Here is a 21,710-nt window from a genome sequence, read left to right on the forward strand (position 1 = left end):
GTGTTAGAATCGATGGTATCTGGCACGAATAATGATCGAGAGGAATAATGAGATAAGAAAATGATCTGTCCAGATGGACGCACGTGTCAGAATGTACGAATACGTGAGAAACTCGATGGAGTTTGTCTTTTAATTCGATATGGAAGTAAGAAGATAATTGAGGATTGAGGAGTGGAATTGGTAGAATGATTAAATAAGTGAGACAGATAGAATTGGACGAATAATAGAAATGATCAAGCTAAGAAAAGAAACGGTTTTTATTTTTTGATAGACTTGTCTTTTCTTGTACACGTGACAAGTGACAAGGATTCTTTTACAAATTGACGTGAAGTGTAATTGAAAGTAATTTAATCCTTCCTGCGAATACATTCTCTTACCCGATCTTAATTATCATCTTATTTAAGATATTAACTGTCTTAATGGATTCCTTTTTTTATCCCTTTTTGTAATACGAAAATAATACGTATTCTAATTCGCAAATATCATGATTTTGAATTAAATAAATATAACAATCAATCAAAATTACGTTTCGTTGTTTCATCGTTCAAACCAGATCATTGCAAAGCTTAAATATCAAATTGCAACAATAAAGTTTAAATCCCTAAAGCAATTTTCCTTTATTAAAAAATATATTTCAATGATTTCAAATAATTGGGAAGCAACTCATTTTTACCATTTGACACAATTGCATCATTCAAGTCAGATCATTGCTCAAATATCAAATTGCAACAATAAACGTTTAAAGCAATTTTCCTTTATCAAATGATATATTTCAATGATCCCAAATAATTGGAAAGCGTTGCAACTCTTTATCTCTAAATACACTTCTGTCATTTGACACAATTGCATCATTCAAATCAGATCATTGCTCAAATATCAAATTGCAACAATAAACGTTTAAAGCAATTTTCCTTTATCAAATGATATATTTCAATGATCCCAAATAATTGGAAAGCGTTTCAACTCTTTATCTCTAAATACACTTCTGTCATTTGACACAATTGCGTAATTTTACTTGTGACATGGCAAAGGCTGCACAGGACAGGGGGCAATCTCGGTTTACATCTGAAAACTGCACCACAATTTTGCAATTCAGAGAAGTGATTTGCATTTGGAAGGGAATAGCGGTCGGATCGGATCACCAACGACAAAATAATCAGGTTTGAAAAGGCAGCTCGGCCCCGAGTTAATTAATTCCCAACTATGGATCAACTTTCGTCCCTGATTCTTTCGTCAAGAGTTTTTAAACTGCTCCACTGAACAGTGCAGCTTGTTAGATTGGATTAAAGACCAGGCCCCCTTTGACGATGGCCGCCAACTCTTATCGATAGAATTTCTTCGAGAATACGAAGGAGGGACTTTTCCAAGGGAAGATGACGTGGGAAAGGACAGCGTCGAGTTTTGATTATTTTAAATCCGGTTTGAAAATTGTTGACTCAAAAGGCAATCTCAAGTTTTGAGATTAAGATGATCGGTTTAAAGATATGCAAGTTTCGATTATTTTCAACGATTGCGTCAATTAAGAAAAAAAGGAAAGGAATTCTGATATAAATAAAATTTCATCATCCATAGTTTTGCTTAAAAAATCTTTACGATAAATTTTATAGATTAAATATATCGATGGAAATAAATTTATCCACGAATGATTCTCTTGAGTTGAGGCTCATTTTACCCGCCATTTTTCGTCCAACCACCTTTGATCGATAAAAACCAAGAATCTATCCCATGTTACGAAAAAAAATTCTGCTAATGGAATTTCTTTCGACGAATACGCCATTTTTCCTCCAACCTTCTTCTCTTTCTCTCTCCTTAATTGACCAAGCTTTAAAATCATTCTATGATAAAAGAAAGGAAAAGAGGAAAAAAAAAAAAAAAAATTCGAACATAATGAAACTATCCTCCTTTTTTAAAAATTAAATTACACCTCCTGTCGTGAGAACAACAAAAAAAAAAATCTATTCATCCGTTATTGTAAAAAAGGCAGCCCACTTGCCTTCACGTTCCCGTATTTCCAAGTGAAAAGGGCGACCGCCGGCAAACAGGCGATGACACAGCACTCCAGGATGAGAATCGCGGTTCTCATCAGCCAGTTCAAGGATACCACGCACGGGGAGTCGTCCTCGCAGGATTCGCAACCCTCGGCACAGGGAAGACACTCGAACACCCCATCCTCGTCGTACTGGCTCTCCTCCCCCTGTTGAAACGCACAAACGAAAATTAAGCTGAGACGAAGAAACGCAAGTATGTATTTTCGATAAAAATTTTTGAAGGAAAAATTCATTTTTCTTTTTCTTTTTTTTCTTCGGATAAAAAGCTGTGAATAAAAGAAAGAAAAGGAAACGAATTATTATACAACTGAAAACAAGTATTCAAATATTCAATTCATAAAGAAAATATAATGTGTTCAAAGTACGTGCGATATATATATATTTGTGCAACAAAATGTTAATAAATTCGTAAATTTACGATTCAACATCAAATTTCTCTTTTCTTGTCTTATTACAAATAATTCGATATTTTTTAATTTACAATAATAATATCGTTGTTCAAGTTGGCACAAAAATTCAAAAGTTATCGCCTAATTTATCGATCGAGTCTATTGAATACATTTCCGTTGACAATTGAAGAGCAAGGAGGCTTCCCCTTTAAAACGCTTCTTTTCGTTTCAACAGAGATAACCGTTTCGTCCCTCGTAACGGATTCTCAATGCGGCATCCCTCTCGCTCGCACGCATCATTGACCTAACCTTCCCCCACTCCACGGCCCATCGAGCCGAGTCAGCGGATTTTTTACTACGCCGTGGCGAGCGCGCACGCATTTCCCTGAAAGTGGGCGGAGCTTAGCTTAGCAATTTCGGCGGCAAGCGCGTCGACGATAAACTTGGATCTTTGCAACAAAACGAACAAATTACGTCTATTATCTACTCGTCGAGTGTCTCGAGTCGTTCGAATTTTCAAAGAAGAAATTTGAAAGAAGGAATTCGAGTCTTTGTTTTTGGAATAGAAGCTGTTTTGTATGAAGAATTTTTTTCTTTTTTTTTTTTTTTTTGGTTTTTATTTCGTTTTACACGATGAATGGGATCGATATAATGATGATGGGTTTGGTGTGAAAGGAGAAACCGATGTTTATGCGCGGAAAGTTTGGTTAGGTTAGGTTAGATTAGGTGATAAATGGAACGGATGTTGGAAGATTAAAGACCTATTGGAGTTAGATTACGTTCTTAACCGTTGATCACAGCGATAACCTCGTTAATTCTGTAACTAACGCGAACAATTAAGGCCTGGCAGAGAAAATGAGGAGGAAGAAATTTAGAAATGGACAGGTTTTCTCAGCGATTGAAAAAAGGGGGTATCAAAAGAGGAGACCGTCAATATTCTCTTATAATAACGTATAAACCCCATTTTTAACCAAGATCCAGCCTCTTTTCTTCATTTTGAAAATTCTTTTCTCTCGGAATAAAATAACGAAAACGCGACAATATATTTTTCAACTTGATGTAAAAATTAATCACACAATTAATACGAAACATCGATAGATTCATCGAGAGACGAGCCATGATATCGAATTCTAAACGCGTTCCAACATTCCGTCACGCATTTCGAACCCACGTTTTCTGAGAAAGATTCACATAATCGATCCCATCGACGGATTCACAACCGGATAATTGGTTCGTTCGATCGATGTCGAATCGTACGACTCGAAATATTTAACAGCATAAACGGATAGCTATTATTTCCTTGTATATACACAAGCTACAAATTACAGTAAATCGTAAATCGTATCGGGACTTAAGTTGGAGGGGAATTTATCGTTGTCACAAATCACTGCCGGCAACGTTATGGTTTAGGATATTAAGGGCGCAAGTAACTACATCCACAACAGTTGCCAGTTCCACGTGTATCAACCTCGCATCTTATTAGGTGGCGTGCTTGTGCTCGAAGTAATTATAATACGTCATCCCGCGAAATTTATTATCTGTGAAAAAAAATTTTCTGTTCAACAATTCTTCCCAATCGTATCGAGAACGATATGGATTTTAACGTTCAAGGAGGAGATGTTCAAGAAAATTCGAAAATTTTGATCGAGTTTTATGGATTGGCAAGATTTAATAAAAACTCACTCGACGAGCGTTTCGTTGTTTTCGATAGAGGTGCGCTGAACCTTGAAAATTTCGAGTGTTCGATATTTGGAATTGGATCGAAAGTGATGAACTTTGTTGAATATTCACTCACGCCTGTTTATAAACACTTACAATTGTACAGAGATATATTAGAAACTGAACATTTCGGGTAATTGGATCGGATTGATTCAGATTCTTAAAAGTATCCTGTAACACATATCGAATTTCCCGAGATTTTAGACAATCCAATATTCGAAGCTTCGAAAATTCATTCAATTTCAACTCATAATCGTATTCAAAATTCAAAAAATTTTCGAATAACCGATACTCGAATCAGGTGAATTCTCAAAAATATTGGCTTTTCCAGAATTCGCTCAATTTCAATTCATAATCGTATTCAAAATCCAAAAAATTTTCGAATAACCGATACTCGAATCAGGTGAATTCTCAAAAATATTGGCTTTTCCAGAATTCGCTTAATCATATTCAAAATCCAAAAAATTTTCGAATAACCGATACTCGAATCAGGTGAATTCTCAAAAATATTGGCTTTTCCAAAATTTGCTCAATTTCAATTCATAATCATATTCAAAATCCAAAAAATTTTCGAATAACCGATACTCGAATCAGGTGAATTCTCAAAAATATTGGCTTTTCCAAAATTTGCTCAATTTCAATTCATAATCATATTCAAAATGCAAAAAATTTTCGAATAATTGATAGTGAAATCAAGTTGAATTCTCAAAAATATTGGCTTTTCCAAAATTCGCTCAATTTCAATTCATAATCGTATTCAAAATCCAAAAAATTGGATTGGATTCTTGAAAGTATATATGACTGACATAAATATTCATTTTTCCAAGATTTCAGATACGTACTCGAATCGTATCTCAAGAGGAATTTTCCTTCCAATCATCAACAGTTTCGTTAACGTTTTAATCGATGATTAATTTGGGGAGGAAATTGTGTGTATCGAGATCACACGAGTATTGAACAAGCATTTTGAGCATGTAAATTAATATATGAATCCAAGCTATTGACCCGATCACTCGACCAATCATCCAAACCTTGTCAACACGGTTTATCGCGTTAATAACCGACATTAAACTTCCAACAACTTTGCGAAACTTGACACTCTGGTAATTAAAGAGGACTTACAAGTTACCTGTTTCCCGCCATATATATTCATGCGAGAAATACGCGGATCCGTAACAAAACGAACGCACAACAAATCAAACCGATCTAATTAATTGCACGAACGAACGTGTCACGTCTATTTGAATTTACGTGTTGGCTATTTGAACAATCATTATCAATCATATCTAGAATAAATCTAATTTTAACGTTACTTTGCAAGCAAACAAACAAACCTTAAATTATACAAAGCCATTTCTCGTTTAAGCTCGATAATATATTTCCTCCACGTTTCTGTTTCTCCATCATCCTGCGCACAAATACACTTTTCCCACAACTCAAACAATTCGAGATATTAAAATACGTTCAAACACTGATCTCGCAATCTTCGCCGCTAATTGACCACCAGTTTCTCAAATAATAACAATAATCGCCACTATACAGCATATTACTATATGCGCAATGAATAACGAAACGTGTTGTGTGCCAGAACAGTATGCGCAATTTCAACCGTGAATAAACGTGAAAACAATAAACATTACGCCACAATGCTTTGAAGCGATTGAACGGAAGTTAAAGTAGCCTTCATTCGTTGGGTAAAATTTTGGCCCCAAAACCTTTCCACCTCGGGTTCGCGGGTGAAATGGGTCACAATCACAGCCTTTTCCACCGGCCGCAAACATCTGTTACGAGTGGCAACAATGAAATAACTCGCGTTAACAGCATACCTGTGCATACGACCGATTCTGACGACCATTCACCCCCCCCCCCCTCCATCCGACGTTGAACGATGATAATAACGATAACGTTATGGCGACGACCATTGTCAAACGAAGCAAAAGTGTGTTGATTAAAATTCAACGCAATTGGTTGTTGCGTACCACCGATTAATTGACAATCGATTTTTCGGTGGAGGGGGGAAAAAAATCAATTAGAATTGGACGAGCGACGAGGAGGATTAATGGAATGGACGTACAACCTATGAATCAATTCATAGAGAGATTGACGGGTTAGTTTAGAATGGAAGATAGTTTAAATGTGGATGAGTTATCGTGAAAAAGAATGAACATGATATTCCGTGACATTTTACTTTTATTTTTCTTTTTTAACAAATGTATATCCGTAAAAATGTATATATATATATATATATATATATGTTGTGTTACATATTCGTGAAAAATCTAATCTAAAGAGATCGATTAAAATGGATTGTATGCTGACAAGATCAATCCTCAAATTTTTGTCACGTTCTTTATAATATATTATTTATAAGTTTTATAATCGATAAAAAATTTGCTCCAACGTCTATAATTACATTTATTATTCATTTATTTGTCGTTAGCAATACGGCTTACTTTCTTATCTGATCTGATGAAGACATATTTGTCAGACACTTGACTCTGAGAAAAAAACTAAAAAATATTCGTCGAAACACAGCAGTTTAATAAATAGATATAAATTTTATCGAACTCGTGCTCAATTATTTTCGAAATCCGATCGAACTTGATCCTACAATGGCCTTTCTCAAAATAGAAACCGACGCTTTCATATTTACGAAGATCGATGAGAGGCGAACAATTTCGAAATACGCTTCTTAGCCAACGTTCTCGATTGGTAAATTAGATTCGAAATCGTAATTTGCCTCCCCTCCCTCCCACCCCTCCCTTCGATTGTTGACAGCTTCGAGAATCGCAATCAACTAGGATAGGAATCGTGGTGTGCGGCCACGTTTGCGCATAAACTTGAAACTGGAATGCCAAGAATGTTGTGTAATCAGAAATGACACGCTTGTCACAGAGGGCGGGCATTAAGCTCGCAATATCGACGACCTCCACGCGAGTTCGATTTCTCTTCGCATCCCCCTCGTGTCTTTCCGACGTGTAATCTCATTGGCCGACGACGACGAGTGGCCGTGACAAGCATTCCTGTGCAATCTGTTACAACGTTTTAGCGAAACGACTGGATCAATCTCGTCCAAGCTATAACCCATAACGTTTTTTTTCTCTTCGCATGTTCATCTTTGTGAAGAAAGAGTTTTGGAAAGAACAAATGAAACAGTATATCGTGCATACGAATATTTTATTTTGGGCAGAATATTTATGGAAGTTAAAATTTTTGTGAACACTTTGTGAACGTAGTTTTGATTGGAAGGAATGTCGGATAATAAAAATAAAATACACAAGATTGCAATGTGGTAATAAGTGTACGAATTATAATATTGGACAAAATAATGGTGTAGATTAAGATCTTTGTGAATATAATTTTGGTTAGAAAGAATGCGGTAAGTGCATACGAATTATTATTGGACAAAATATTTGTGCCGATTAAAATTTTTAATGGAATGGAGTTGAGCTAAGATCATCCTTCGTATCACAGTGTACACTTTACTTTGAATGTGTTCTTTTTTTATCCTTTTGCATCACACGCATTGTGTATATTTAAATTTATCACAAATACATGATTAAGCAATATATAAAACAGGAATAAATTGTTGTGCATTATGTTGTCCAGTGACACTTGATTAAATATACGAGATATGTCCAATCAAATCTATAACTAAGTTAGATCTTAAACTGAACTGCCAGGCCACTCATTTGCAAAAAGCAGCTCGAATAAAGGAGAATCAACGAAGCGGTAAAGGCGAATGGACAACAAGGAACGAAACGACCAACGAACTATATGTAGCGAAAGAAACGGCATGATATATGAATCGACGATCTCAAAAACTATCCGAACATTCGGCTAACGGGACAAATGGTTCCGACTATTACGGAAACGGCGAGAAGAAACGGCTCTTTTCGACGGCAATTTTCTCGTTTCCAAAACTGGCCGCTGATCGATGGGATATCGAGAATGCAATTAAGCCACGAAGGGAAGCAAAGGCGTGATCAAGATTTCCTGCTTCGTCGAATGGAAGTCGATGAATCGTTCATCCTGCGATACAACGAATACAGAAAATTTCGAACATGGAAATTATATTTTGATTTTCACGGAATTCCAGAATGTTCCAATATCAACGTTAGTCTTCAAATTTCACGATCACTTGATTTATTTGTTCATCGACATATTCAATGCGAATTGCAACGAGAATTTTAAGGATTTCTTATGCTGTGGTTGTAAACTTTGACTTAGACGAAAAATGAGTTACGAACAAAGTACTTGTAATCGTGAAAGCACAGCTATCTTGGGTGCATTTAATTCGTTAATTAACCGCTTCTCGAACGTTCCAACGTTAAATTTTGTGATCACTTGATTCATCGAGATATTTTCTGCACAAGGATTTTCTTATGCTGTGGTTGTAAACTTTGACTTAGAGAAAGATGAAAAATGAGTTACGAACAAAGCACTTGTAATCGTGAAAGCACAGTTATCTTGGATGCATTTAATTCGTCCGTTATATTTTTATTTGCAAATATTCATCTCTATCGCGAAGTTTTATTTCAAACTGTATGTAAAAAGGAAAAAATAATATTTGATTTATTATTGACCCGTATCAGAGTTTGGTACTTTTTTAAAAGGGGCTCGTAAAAAAGCTGGAACAGCTCTCTAGAGAATAGGGAATTTCGAGGATGTGTGATGCAACACCGTTCAATGCAGACCCTCAATTACCATGGTTGTAACAGTGAATCGTGGCAGAAATTATTCGCCTTTTTTTCACCCACTTTGCGCTTTGCACGTACGTTTTTTTCCTCCACCAAGAATTGTTTTGTTCCGACGAAATAATGTCCGAACAATGAAGCCAGTTGGCCCCCGTTGGATTTCCTTTTGTTCCCTCTCTGCCTAAGCCTTTTTTCTTTTTTTCTTTTTTTCCTCTCCCTTTGTGAAAACGTGTCGCGTCACCGAGGACACCATCTGGTAAAAAGAGCAGATTCTTCCCTTTAATTGTTCTCCCGATTCTTATTCTTGTTTAAGTTATTCCTCCTGATATTTATTTCCTCTCTTCTTCTTCTTTTTTTTTTTAACTCGTTTACTCTGACGGAAATGTTGTTGGGTCTTGAAAAAAATTTTATTCCACGATAACGAGCTTGGTTTATTTATTTGTTATTTTTTTCTTCTTCTTCTTCTTCTCGTTTCTTTGCGAAATTCTGTTCTAATTGGAAAACTCGTAAAAAAGAAACGTGTGCCAAAGAAACGCACATAATAATACCTGAACGTCACAGTTTGAACATTTTTTTTTTCTTTTTAAATCCTATTTAATGCAAAAAATCACCTAAAAAAAAAAAAAAAAAAAAAAAAAAAATTCGATTGGGTTTGGACAAATTCTACTTTTCCCGGCGTATATAAAAATAATTCAATTATGTATATTTATTACGCTAATTCATTCGACAAATCGAGCGAAACGGATTAATAACGTTTCGTCGAAACACGAATCGGGAATCGTTTCGCCGATCGTGCGCAGATTCTCTCGTCAAATCGAGCACATATTATACCGCATGACATTGTGGATGACAGCACGGCCCCTGTCGATATCCATTTTCGCGCGAAGAAACGAACGATTCAACGGATTCTATTCGATTATATTCCTATATACAGGGTGGTCGTGAAAAGAAAAACGAATGGAAGGAATGCGAAAGGGAACAACAACGACAAAAGTCGAGAAAAGTCGTTGGTTAATTAATTATTGAATCACACACGAAATCTTGGACTTTAAGGGAAATAAGAAGTTTCCTTAAAAGTTTCAACATGTAGAAAACGGTTTTCATGTTTCGTGGAAAGTTATTGGAAGCGAGGAGCAACCATTAGAATCGATGTAAAATGTCAAATGGCATCGCTTGCGAAGAAACTTATCGGAATATTTCCATGCTTGGGGAAAAGGAGTGGCGAGCGCGTCTAGGGAACACTATCGAACGTTACGAAAAAATTTTAGTAACTTTTTATCTCATCTTGGATAGGCATGAATAATAATTCTTGCATCTCAGCATGATTTTTCATTAATTAATTGATAAGAAAAAATTCTCGATAATCTGAGCAGGGATCATTTTCGCCATCGCTCTCGAATGATCTGGAATCTGGTGAATTCTGAATTCAGTAGAAACGATCTGGTGATCCGGTTTATAAAATTGTACTTTGCTGGCTTTTTTTTTTTTTTTCCTTTCCTTTTTGGAAAGTTTCCACGTTTTAAAATAAAAAGAAAAAGATCACAAATGAGTTTTCGAGCGAGTCGAGAAAAAGTTAGTCAAATTTTCTGTCCACGACCAACCTTTGCATATTTAACGCACAACTTCATGCAAACATTCTATAAACGATATATTTGTTGCTTTGGCTCATTGCCAAGAAACTTTTCACCTATTTTTTTTTCCCCTGTACCCCGCTTATTAACTTTGTCAAGTCTCTTGAGATTAATTACAACTTTCCTCTTTAAAACTTTGAAACTAAATGAAATAATTTCTATCGCTTTTCAACGTGACAATTCTTTAATACTCCCGTAATTTTTATTCTTTCATTCCGGATGAAATCTTGATTTTAATCTTAGCTTTAAAAATTACGTATAATCTCATCTCGATCGACGATTCAATTTTGACAGTTTGAGAGTTGAAACGAATGTTTAGTTATCGGTTATGTTATGTTAAACAGTCGTTCAAAAGTTTGGAATTTGGGTCACTTTTTTTCCCTCAAAAAAGTAGTACATTTCAACGTGTACGATCCTGATTCGTGACAGGTTAATGGAAAATACGGCCGAACCAGGCCGACTTCTGTGTCGTTAAGTATATGAAGTAATTTTCGTGCCTCGCGTGATTTCCCTTTCACGGGGTGAGAGTCGCGTCTACGTGATATAATTTAAACATCGATAAAGATCTTTGGCTGGAAGTGCTTGGTTCGCTTTGTTTCTCCTTGAATACATATTTCAAAATATTCTTGAAAAAAAAAAAAAGATACTATTTGAAGTATTTCCAAAAAAAAAAAAATGTGTATCATTGAACACGAATTCTAATTTCGAGAACATGACAAAACACGATAAATAGAAATTTTTTTTTCGATCTCTTGCATAGTTGCATAATAGTTGCATTTACGTTTATCATCATTGCATTCGATTCATTACAATCAACGATTTCTCTTTAAACGAGTACGAATGCGGGTACCGTTTTCTCGGATGAAAGAACAATGCGAGATATTCTCTCTCTTTGCAGTTTGTAAATACATTAATTATACTCAAGGCCTCGCCTTTCGTAACGAACGCGTGTTCCTTAGTCATTTATCAGCAATTACAAGCGACCCGTGGCAACTTCACCATCTAAAAAAAACGAACATCGTATCACGTGCGATCTCGATTGGTAATTAACTTCTTTTTTTTTTTTGTCTTGATACAAAATACACTTGTTTGTCGTCTCAAATATGCTCAATCCTTTCAGGATTGGTGGATTAAAGAAAATATCCATTTTAAAAATATCCCTGTGAATGATATTTCTCAATACGTTTCTTGAAAAATTGAAACCAGTTATAAATACATACAATAAGTTAAAATAGTTGGAAATTTTTTTTTTTACTTTTGCTTATTTTTGTATCATTTAATAATAATTGAAATGATCCTGAAGAATTAAGCGGGATGGAGTTAAAAATGAATCGCTTTTCGAAACAATTGTGAAAGTGTCTTTCGATGTTGTTGGGCGAATAGTAGTCATACAGGGGCAGAGATTCTCGTTGAGTCTCTGAACAGAATGAAAGAGTTGGGCAATTTTTTTTTTTTACTTTTGCTTATTTTTGTATCATTTTGCGCGTTTAATAATAATTGAAATGTTCCTACCAGCAGAATTAAGTGGGATAGAGTTAAAAATGAATCGTTCGAAACAATTGTGAAAGTGTCTTTCGATGCTGTTGGGCGAATAGCAGTCATACAGGGGCTGATTCGTCGAGTCTCTGAACAGGATGAAAGAGTTGAGCAATCGAGATCAACCTGAATCTAATATCCTAATTCAAAGGATAACCCTAATTTAAGGCAAGCCTATCCCAAAATAACTCGAGCGATCAATTCTAACGCAGATGATCCGATCGAGCTGATTGTTGGATGATAGAGCAAGTGCTGATTCGCCAGAATCTCTTGATTAAGTGCAAGAAATTGAAGGTTGAAATAACGATATCGATGGTGAATTTTTAGTGTTCACGTAATTGTGTTTATATAATTAATATTCTTGAAATGAATGATGGTTTCATTCAATAAATTTTTCTTCAATCACATTTTATTCCAAAATTTATTTCTATCAAATGATGCAGCATTACATATCAAAATAACTTGATAATTATTTAACAATGATGGAACTTTAAATGCTATTAAGACAATCTTTTTCTTTACTTCTTAACCCTCTTCAAATTCTTAGATCTTAGACTAAAGTCATTTAGACACCCAAAGAGGTCGAGAAGTTTAAAACTTGAAAGAAGAAATTTTATTTCCTTATTTTCTTTCTTCTTGTCTCTCTCTCTCTCTCTCTCTCTCTCTCTCTCTCTCTCTCTCTCTCTCTCTCTCTCTCTCTCTCTCTCTCTCTCTCTCTCTCTCTCTCTCTCGTGAATCATTCCTGGAGTTTTTCAAGTTTCTGACTTCCAGGGAGGGAATTTAAGCATAGTTTAAAAAGATTCAAAAGTGTTTAAGGAGAAATTTTCGCGAAGAAACTAGAGATCGATTCGAACGAGCGCCCTTTTCAAAATCCTCGAGTAAGAAACAATGATCCGTGACCTGGAAGTAATGATGTGCTTATATGAGAACACGAGTTTTGCCCGGTGAGACATTGACAAATTATCGTCGAAGAAACCTGATCCAAAAGTATATCCTCTAAATCCTTCGAAACTGTACACTAATATTTCTTATTATTTTTTTAAACAACTTAAACCATAAAAATTTTCAAAGTTCTCCTCTCCCAGAATTTTGAAACTCGCTTTGAACAAAGAATTCGTTCGATATCTTCAAAAAGTATAGTTTGTATAAATTTATATCAAAATGGATTTTTTTTTTTTGCAAATAAAATTTTCACGGTTGTAATTTGAGTAGAAAAAGGAATACACGGATTGAATTTTTGCAAATTTTTGTTTCGTTGGGGAAGAAAAAAGAGAGAAACTCACCATCATCAACTTCTCGAATTCTTCCTCGATAACGGTGCCATTGTAGTAACGACTGGTGGATTTGATGTCGGGATAATAAAAGCCACGTTTGCAGATGCATCGATAGCTTCCACGACGAAATCCCAGTCCTGGAATCGCGATGCACTGTAACGGAACGATAATTAGGTGTTGATAAAGAAGAAATGGAAATGAAATGGAATAATCTGGCTGGCTACTTTCGAACCGAATTATCACCGATCGATTCTCCACAAATCGAATCGAGGATGGAAAATTTTCGAAATTTTTACAAAAACATGGAAAACATCGTGAAAATAATATCTGGAATTTGATGAAAATTGTTCGATCCTGTTTCACGCATTGAATCTCATATATTTCTTGTAACAAAAAATTATTTTTATCTTGTAGGATCATCGAAGCTACCAACCTCTGTGGTACGCTTTTTGCATTTGTCACTGGCTGCGAATATGTTCAATTGAGTGGATCCTGGAGGCAGAGGGCATTGATCTATGTCCAGCCTGCGTAGGTCGATATCTATCCCACTCGTTCCCCTGAAACGAATGATTAAAGAGTTACGTTTCGTTCGAGAGAAACGTATTTTCAACAATTTTTAAGCCAGACATGCAATAAAAAAAAAAGACATCGAAAAATTTTTGCAATTATCATTTCATCTGTTAATATTTTTCCAACAATTTTTCGAGCGAGTGAATCGAAAATCTTTTCAAAACACTTCACCGAAAGTTGTTCGCTCGATATCGATCGTTTTTGAATTCACTCACGAAGACGACGAGCTCTAGAAAAAAAAAAAAAAAAAAAAAAACAAGATGCTATTCACCAACAAAAGTTTCATCCAAAGGTGGAGGAATTTTTTTTTTTTTTTTTTCGAATATAAGCAAATAACGATGTTTCGAGGCAGAAACGGATAACAAAGGGAAATAATTAGAGGTTATTGCCATCGAAACTCGTAATGGGCCAATCGAACAGTGTCGAAGGATCCTTTGCCTTTACCTATCTATCGATCCAATTTGTTACGCGATAAATCGAGGTCTGCTTTCGTAAAGCAAAGTTGCATCAAAGCGAGAACGTCTCTGACTTTGGCCAACAATTTCACGAAAAGCCTTGAACGGAGAGTATGCGTCGATTTTAATGCGTGTACGATAAAAATTAATCTACTTACAATCTATATACAGAAATTGAGAAATATATTAAAATTATTGTATTATTAATTCCTCTTCTTCCAACGAAAAAGGTAATCGCTTGGATTTGTGATTCTATTATAATTCTCACTTGTACAGGGCAGAGAAGTTTAATGATCGATAAACTTATTAATATTTATTTTCATCGTGAATATATTAAATTATTAAACTAGCTGAACGATTCCAAAAGGTATCTCTCGCTCATTTGCCAATAATAATCTTTTGATAAAGCAATAAACAAAGTAATATCAAGTAGTTATTACATGTCTGTCTGACTAATGATAATTTTACGGTAAATTTTTCTTTCAATTTTTGTGATGCAATTTCAAGGGATCGTTTCGATCACGTTTTATTTCAAAATTTCTATCGAATAACGTAGCATTATATATATCGTTGAAAAAATATAGATATGAATTTACATCTTTGTTATTTCTTAATCGAGTTTAGGATACAATCGCTTCCTGACAAGTCGGTCACCTTGTATAGGGGAATCGGTTGTCTCGTCGTGCGCTTTCACGTCGACTAATAATAGTTTCGTCAAAGTGGCGAGACTCTATCTCTGTCGCAGCTGTAATGAATATTGCTTGCTCCATACACAGCAACTTGCATCTTGTCATTAGCGTGCAGAACAAGTACTTTGCAGAACGAAGCAAATTGATGCATGTTTCGGTGTATTTTATTTTAAACTCTCCGCAAGATGTTGCAATTTTTTTACACATTGAATTCTGGAATTCTTCAAGGGCTTACTTTCGAGCTTATTTTATTCTTGAAGATAAAAATTTCACGCGTGAAAGAATTTGATGTCATTTGATTGTTTTGCTTATTGTTCCGTATCGAAATTATCGTATTTTAGAATCGTTTAAAATTTTATATTTGAAGTAATTTTAAAATTATCAAGATAGATCTTTAATAAACGAGGATAATTTAATATCCTTCTTCATTGTGGATTCACAATGAAAATAAATATTATATACTCTAATAAGTTCATTGATTATAAACTTCTCTGTCTCTGTAAAGTGCAAGTGAGAATTAATAGAATTACAAATCCAAGTGATTGTTAATTACTTTTCTCGTTCGTAAAAGAAGAATTAATGAATAATATTCCCCCTGCAGAACAATATTCGATTCGTACGCGATTTTTATTCAACATAATTCTGTGTGTATCTATATACCATGTTACTGCAAAACCTTAAATACTATCCTATGCATTCGTGCTTGGTTCGTGAATACAGGCAAAGAGCTCGAGTCGATTAACTACGATACCGGTAGAGAGCAGGTACACGCAATTGTATACGTGAAATTCGATTATCTGATTAGCATTGGAGAAAGATGGAAATAGAGGAATTAATAACGGATCCAGCGGACGGAAGAAGGTAATGAATTTGAAGGAGAAAAATATCGAGATATCGGCCAATATTCCAAATATATAGCTATCGAGGAGGGAAAAGAAAAAATAAAAACGAAGCAGAGACATCGATTATAATGATGAAGAAGGGCAAAAACCTGTTTTTTGGAAATTGCTATGGAGGGGGAAAAATTTTAATCAAAAAATGAAGAAACGAAGGTATCGATGAGAACGATGAAGAAGGAAAAAAAACTGCTTTTAATAAAAAACAAAAAAAAAGGAAATATCGATGATAATGATGAACAAGGGAAAAAAGTTATTTTTTGGAAAATATTTGGAAATTGCTATCGAGGAGCAGAAGAAATTTTAATAAAAAAACGAAGAAACGAAGATATCGATGAGAACGATGAAAAAGGGGAAAAAAATTGATTTTTGGAAAATATTTGGAAAAATGTTATCGAGAAGAAGGAGGGAATTAAATAAAAAACAAAAAAAATAGAGATATCGATGATAATGATGAAGAAAAGAAAAAAGTTATTTTTTGGAAAATATTTGGAAATTGCTGTGGTGGGGGAAAAAGTTTTATTGAAAAACGAAGATATCGATGAAGGAGGAAAAAAAACTGCTTTTTGGAAAATATTCAAAATTGCTATGGAGGGAAAAAAAATTTTAATAAAAAAACGAAGAAACGAAGATATCGATGAGAACGATGAAAAAGGGGAAAAAAATTGATTTTTGGAAAATATTTGGAAATTGCTGTGGAAGGGGAAGAAATTTAAAAAAAAGAAAACAAGAAATAGAGATGAAGAAAGGGGAAAAAACTGCTTTTTGAAAATTGCAGAAAAAATTAAATAAAAAATAGAGATATCGATGAAGAAGGAGAAAAGCTACTTTTTGAAAAATATTTGGAAACTGCTAGAATGCTCGAAGAGGGAGGAAAAAAGAAATAAAAAAAAACGAAAAAAACGAAGATATCGATGATAATGATGAAGAAAGGAAAAAAAGGTACTTTTTGGAAAATTGCTCGATAATATGAAAAATTATTAGTTGGAAAAGAAAGAGCCGGAGCATCGCTCGAAACTCTTTGAGCCATCGAACGAATGCCAAGGGAAATTGGCCTTTTGTGCTCCGTGGAAATCCCAATTTCGAGTGCGATGGAGATAGAGAGAGAGAAAATGGAAATGCGATTTCTCGATTTGAACAATTAAACAAAATTAAGAGACTCGTAGCTCTCACCGACTTCGAGGACCCATACACTTGGGATAATCACTGCTTATTAAGAACATTGTTATAATAATTATTAATTCTCGAGAAAATACACGAAGACAAAACTCTTTATCTTCAACTTTATCCTCAACAACAAGCATATGTGACAAGCGTGTAGTATCGAACAAGATACTGATTCGATCTTTCTTTATTTATGACAATCGCGAAGAATTATGAAAGAAAAAGAAAAAAAGAAACTAATCGAAAAATTTTGATCGATCACAGATTGTGTTGTTATCGCGTGATTCCATCCGTGAAACGGAATAATCCCGGTAATTTGTTTCAACGGAAAAAGATAAGCTGCAATTAACGATTAATCAACCGTTTCGTTCAACGGGAGCGTCTTCTAATCCTTGGAGCTCGAGTTTCTGAAGTTAAATTCACCGTGTTGGCGGAACGTTTCGAGAGGAAAGGGAGAATAACAAAAGAGGATTGTTTGCCACGCGCGTCTCACGGTATAAATATTCTCTTGGCGAGGGGAAAAGGGCGTAATAAAAAGGAGAAACAAAACTGAGTGAATAACTGAGTGAAGATGCACGATCTCGTACTCCTGTTTCGGACCACCATGGGCCAGCTGAAATCGCAGAAAAATAATAAAGAACGATGCAAATTGTTTTGTTCCAGAGAGAGAGAGAGAGAGAGAGAGAGAGAGAGAGAGAGAGAGAGAGAGAGAGAGAGAGAGAGAGAGAGAGAGAAGAAAACTGGCTCGGACAGAGGCCATTATTAAAGCAGTTGGATCGGTATCGCACACTGCATTTAATTATTTACAGGGAGAATTTTTCTTGGAAGGAAACGTGCTGCAAAAAATTCAACCAGGATGATGGGGAAAATTTAATAGTTGGAGTTGCTTCGATAATTTATTGGTGAGAAATAAATAATGATTGTAATGGCGAGCGACCGACGTATTATATGAAAATTATGTTATAGTTTTTGTAAAAGTTATTATTGATAAAAAAAAAAAAGAAAGATGTTATAAATTCACTTATTTTATAAAAAATTAAATTTCCGAAACAATATGTCACATAAGAGATTATTATTAATAAATCTGAATCAGCAATACGATTCCATCCTAAAATAATATATTACGTCTTGAAATCAATATATATATATATAAATAAAATTATTATTAAATAAAAAGATCGATTTATTAATAATTCTTTTAAATTTATACATCTAATTCTATTGATAATTATTACAGAAAAAATATTTCATACCAAAAGAGATAAATATCGATGATTTATAATCAATTAAAATTAAATTTATTTTACTTATTAATAAATAAATTCCAGCTGTGATTAAAGTTGATGAATGGAGGATTAAAGGTGAAACTGGTGTTAGATGCCATTATCGCCATTGGTAACCATGGTTGAAAATATGGTATATAAATAATAATTAAATGTTATTCGAGCATTTTAACAAGTGATTAAAACTTAAACTAACTTTATTATCGAAATTTTTAACTAATGACAATCTCTGAATGCAACTAACCAGTTAATACCGGTAATAAATGTATCTACATCGGGGAAATTTTACAAAACAGCATCAGAAGTTATAATAACTATGTTATTTCATTAGTCTGATTGGCCAATTATTTATTTATCTCGTTTGATTAGCTAGACTGGTCTTATACCTCGCCAATAATTTACTCGCTCTCCTTGACCGATAAGTCAGTTTATTTGATTAATAACCGACCTATTTCTCCGGTCTGATGACCTGTTTCGACCAATAATTTACTTATACTCCTTATCTGCCAGTGACCGATTGCCCGTGTCATCTGTCCGATCAGTAACCTCCCTATTTACCTTGACTGACTAGCGGTTGATTTATACTACTACTTGTCCGTCCAATAATCGACCTATCCTAACGCTTCGCTCTATCTGCTGTGTACACTTAAATGTACACAGTCGTTCGAATTAACTTTAAACGACTAAAGTTAGAAATCAGAGATGATATCTGAGATGAGATCTTTCGCCGAAAAGTAACTTTTTAACAAGGAAAAGTTTATATTCAAGGAATCTCGAACTTAGTTGCAATTTTAATATACTTTCTAAATAATTTTATTCTCGATAACGTGTCTGTATCTATTCTTTATTGAATTTTCATGGGTGATTATATCACTTTTGCTACAAGATTAATTTTGTATTTCAGAGATATATAAAAATTAGATTTTTCGGGTCACGATATCGAAAAAAAGATCTCAAATTATGTTAAAATTGAAACGTTATTTACGAAACGCAATAAAAATATGGTCACAAAATACCTTTCGACAATGACCAACAACACTCTGAGCTTTCCAAACACGAATTACAAATTGAAAACCGTGCTCGCGACACTCTCGCGTGTTCGATTAGCAATATTTTAACCGTAACAATGAAAACCGTAATGGTGGGACCGTAAATCGGATTCGTACCATCGAGGACATCCAGTTCGTCTTCCATTTCCATGACAATATAAATCAAACGTGGAAGATTTACGATCTCTCACCGTCGTAAACATCAACCTGCCCCCCTCCCCTCCAACTTTACCTTTTGACTTCCGATCCGAAGGATACGAGAAGCAAGTCCTAAAAATATGTGTATGTATGTGTGTGTGTGTGTACGATGAAAAATGCGATCGTTAACGTCGCATTAACCGAGTCCATGCACGGTTCCTCGAATAGAATTATGCTGCTATGGATTGGCGAAGAAGAAGCCATCTGCTGCTATTCACTTACATCGTCATCTTCCCCCTATTCATCATTTCGAATAATATAGAAGGAATTTCTCTTTTTAGGAAAAGGTGAAAGAAAAATTCGACTCAATGCACGAGGTCGACTGTTATATATCGGGTAAATATTTTATTGATGCGCGCACACGATTGATTTTTTTGAAGAGAATGTATGGAATTTTATCGGTTCGTTTAAAAGTGATCGTTTGCCAGTTGTTGCAGGCCTCAATGGTAAATGTATGGAGCAACTGGAAAAGTTGTAAAGATCCGTGAGAGTGGAAAATAAAGATGAAAGTTATGACATTGGGTAATATAGGTTTGGAACTTTAAAGAAACGAGGAATATACTTCACTTGCGGGAAACGTGGCAAGGAATGAGACATCTAGCGACGATAAAGATAAATTGTCGAAGATATATTTTTTCCATCGCAAAATTATAATCTTTAAAATTTACACGAATTTATACGTATATATTTTTTCTATAAAGATATCATAATTAAAAGTATCAATTAATTCTTAAACAAAAAATCTTGAACAAAAAAGAAACTAGGCGATATCAATTTTCAAATACTTTAATTATAAATTGAAAAATCAATATCTCTCTCATTATGGATAATAATTATTGGTAAAAGAATTCTTTTTTATTATCGAAGATGAAAACGTATTTTGGTAATTGAAAAGTAATAGCAGAAATAAAAATTCTTTTTGATTAAAAATAATTATTATCGATAGTGGTAAAAGATTTCTTTTTCTTTTAATTATTTCAAATCGTTTGATAAAATAAAAAATACAAATTTAAAAGGGAAATCTTCTCAAACAAAATGTTTAAATTTTCTCAAAAAAACAATACAAACTTAGCGAATTTTCGATCAACATGCTGTGATCGAAAGTAACCGAAATGTATCTTTTCAGATATATTCAATTGATCACTTTATAATCAACAAATACTTCGTCATTCCAAAATATCATTCGCGAAATTGAATTCTTCAAAGAAATTCTCCTAATTAACTTAAAAATTAAATTTATCGTCAATTTAACGAGTGAAGAAAAACTAACATCGTATCATTAACAATCTCAACAGCGAGGACATCCCATTTTGTTTCCAAAAAACAGTTATAAAAAATAATTCATCTTGCACTGTTTCGCCTTCCCAAATCGTTTCCTTCCCACGTCTTTTTATCCCGGTGTAAAATTTCACGATGAAACGAATTCTCTTTTTTTTTCCTCCCCCCACCTTTTGCTGCAAACGATATCCCCCTCCTTCTCGAGATGCTCGGTATCGGGTTTCGGGTATTACGTTGCGGAAAATCGTCGGGTTAAACCGGACGATGTTCGTAATTCCCGCGAACGAGGGATCGATTGAAACCGCGGTGCACACGGTAAACCAAGGGTTACGGGAAGCCGGGCATCGAGTATACGTTGTATATTAATTCGCATCGTCCAGGCAAACCGCCAATCGGTGTACGAACCGTTAAACTTCTACCCGATAATGGGCCTCGCAGCCACTTAAGTGAAACAGAAATTTGAATTTGCCTCACTCTCCTGGCCCTCGAACATTTTCCCCGATCGATTGACAAATAGTTTGACGAAAGTTCGATTCGTGCGTACGCATAATTTTATTAGCCAATATTTTATTATACGAAATTTCGACGCTTGTGTTTGCTCGTCCAGGATAAATAGAGAGAGAGAGAGAGAGAGAGAGAGAGAGAGAGAGAGAGAGAGATGGAGAACGTGTGATACGTCACGTTTCAACTTTTTTTTTTCACAGATTTTAAACAAAGTTCGTTTAATCGTTTGTGAAATAGATTTGTCGTGAATCGTTGTTGTTGCAATGATAAAAGTAATAGCGTAAAAGTTCAAATTCTTATTGAATATGAATTTTATTTTATCGTTTAAGG

General features: G+C 34.6%; 1 protein-coding gene across 1 annotated transcript in view; it reads right to left on the bottom strand.

Moving 5' to 3' along the window:
- LOC100867051 (metabotropic glycine receptor) overlaps positions 1-21,710 on the bottom strand; it is a 146,016-nt gene that overhangs the window by 55,855 nt on the left and 68,451 nt on the right. The window contains exons 3-5 of the mRNA XM_086906187.1: positions 13,728-13,851; positions 13,304-13,447; positions 1,994-2,194 (exon numbers count right to left, since the gene is read on the bottom strand). Coding sequence (XP_086762313.1) covers positions 1,994-2,194; positions 13,304-13,447; positions 13,728-13,851 — 469 coding nt within the window. The remainder of the gene's footprint in view (positions 1-1,993; positions 2,195-13,303; positions 13,448-13,727; positions 13,852-21,710) is intronic.

This window comes from Apis florea, unplaced genomic scaffold (assembly GCF_048593485.1).
Source record: "Apis florea isolate Af1SG1 unplaced genomic scaffold, ASM4859348v1 contig_2492_pilon, whole genome shotgun sequence".
NCBI classification, from domain to species: Eukaryota; Metazoa; Arthropoda; class Insecta; order Hymenoptera; family Apidae; genus Apis; species Apis florea.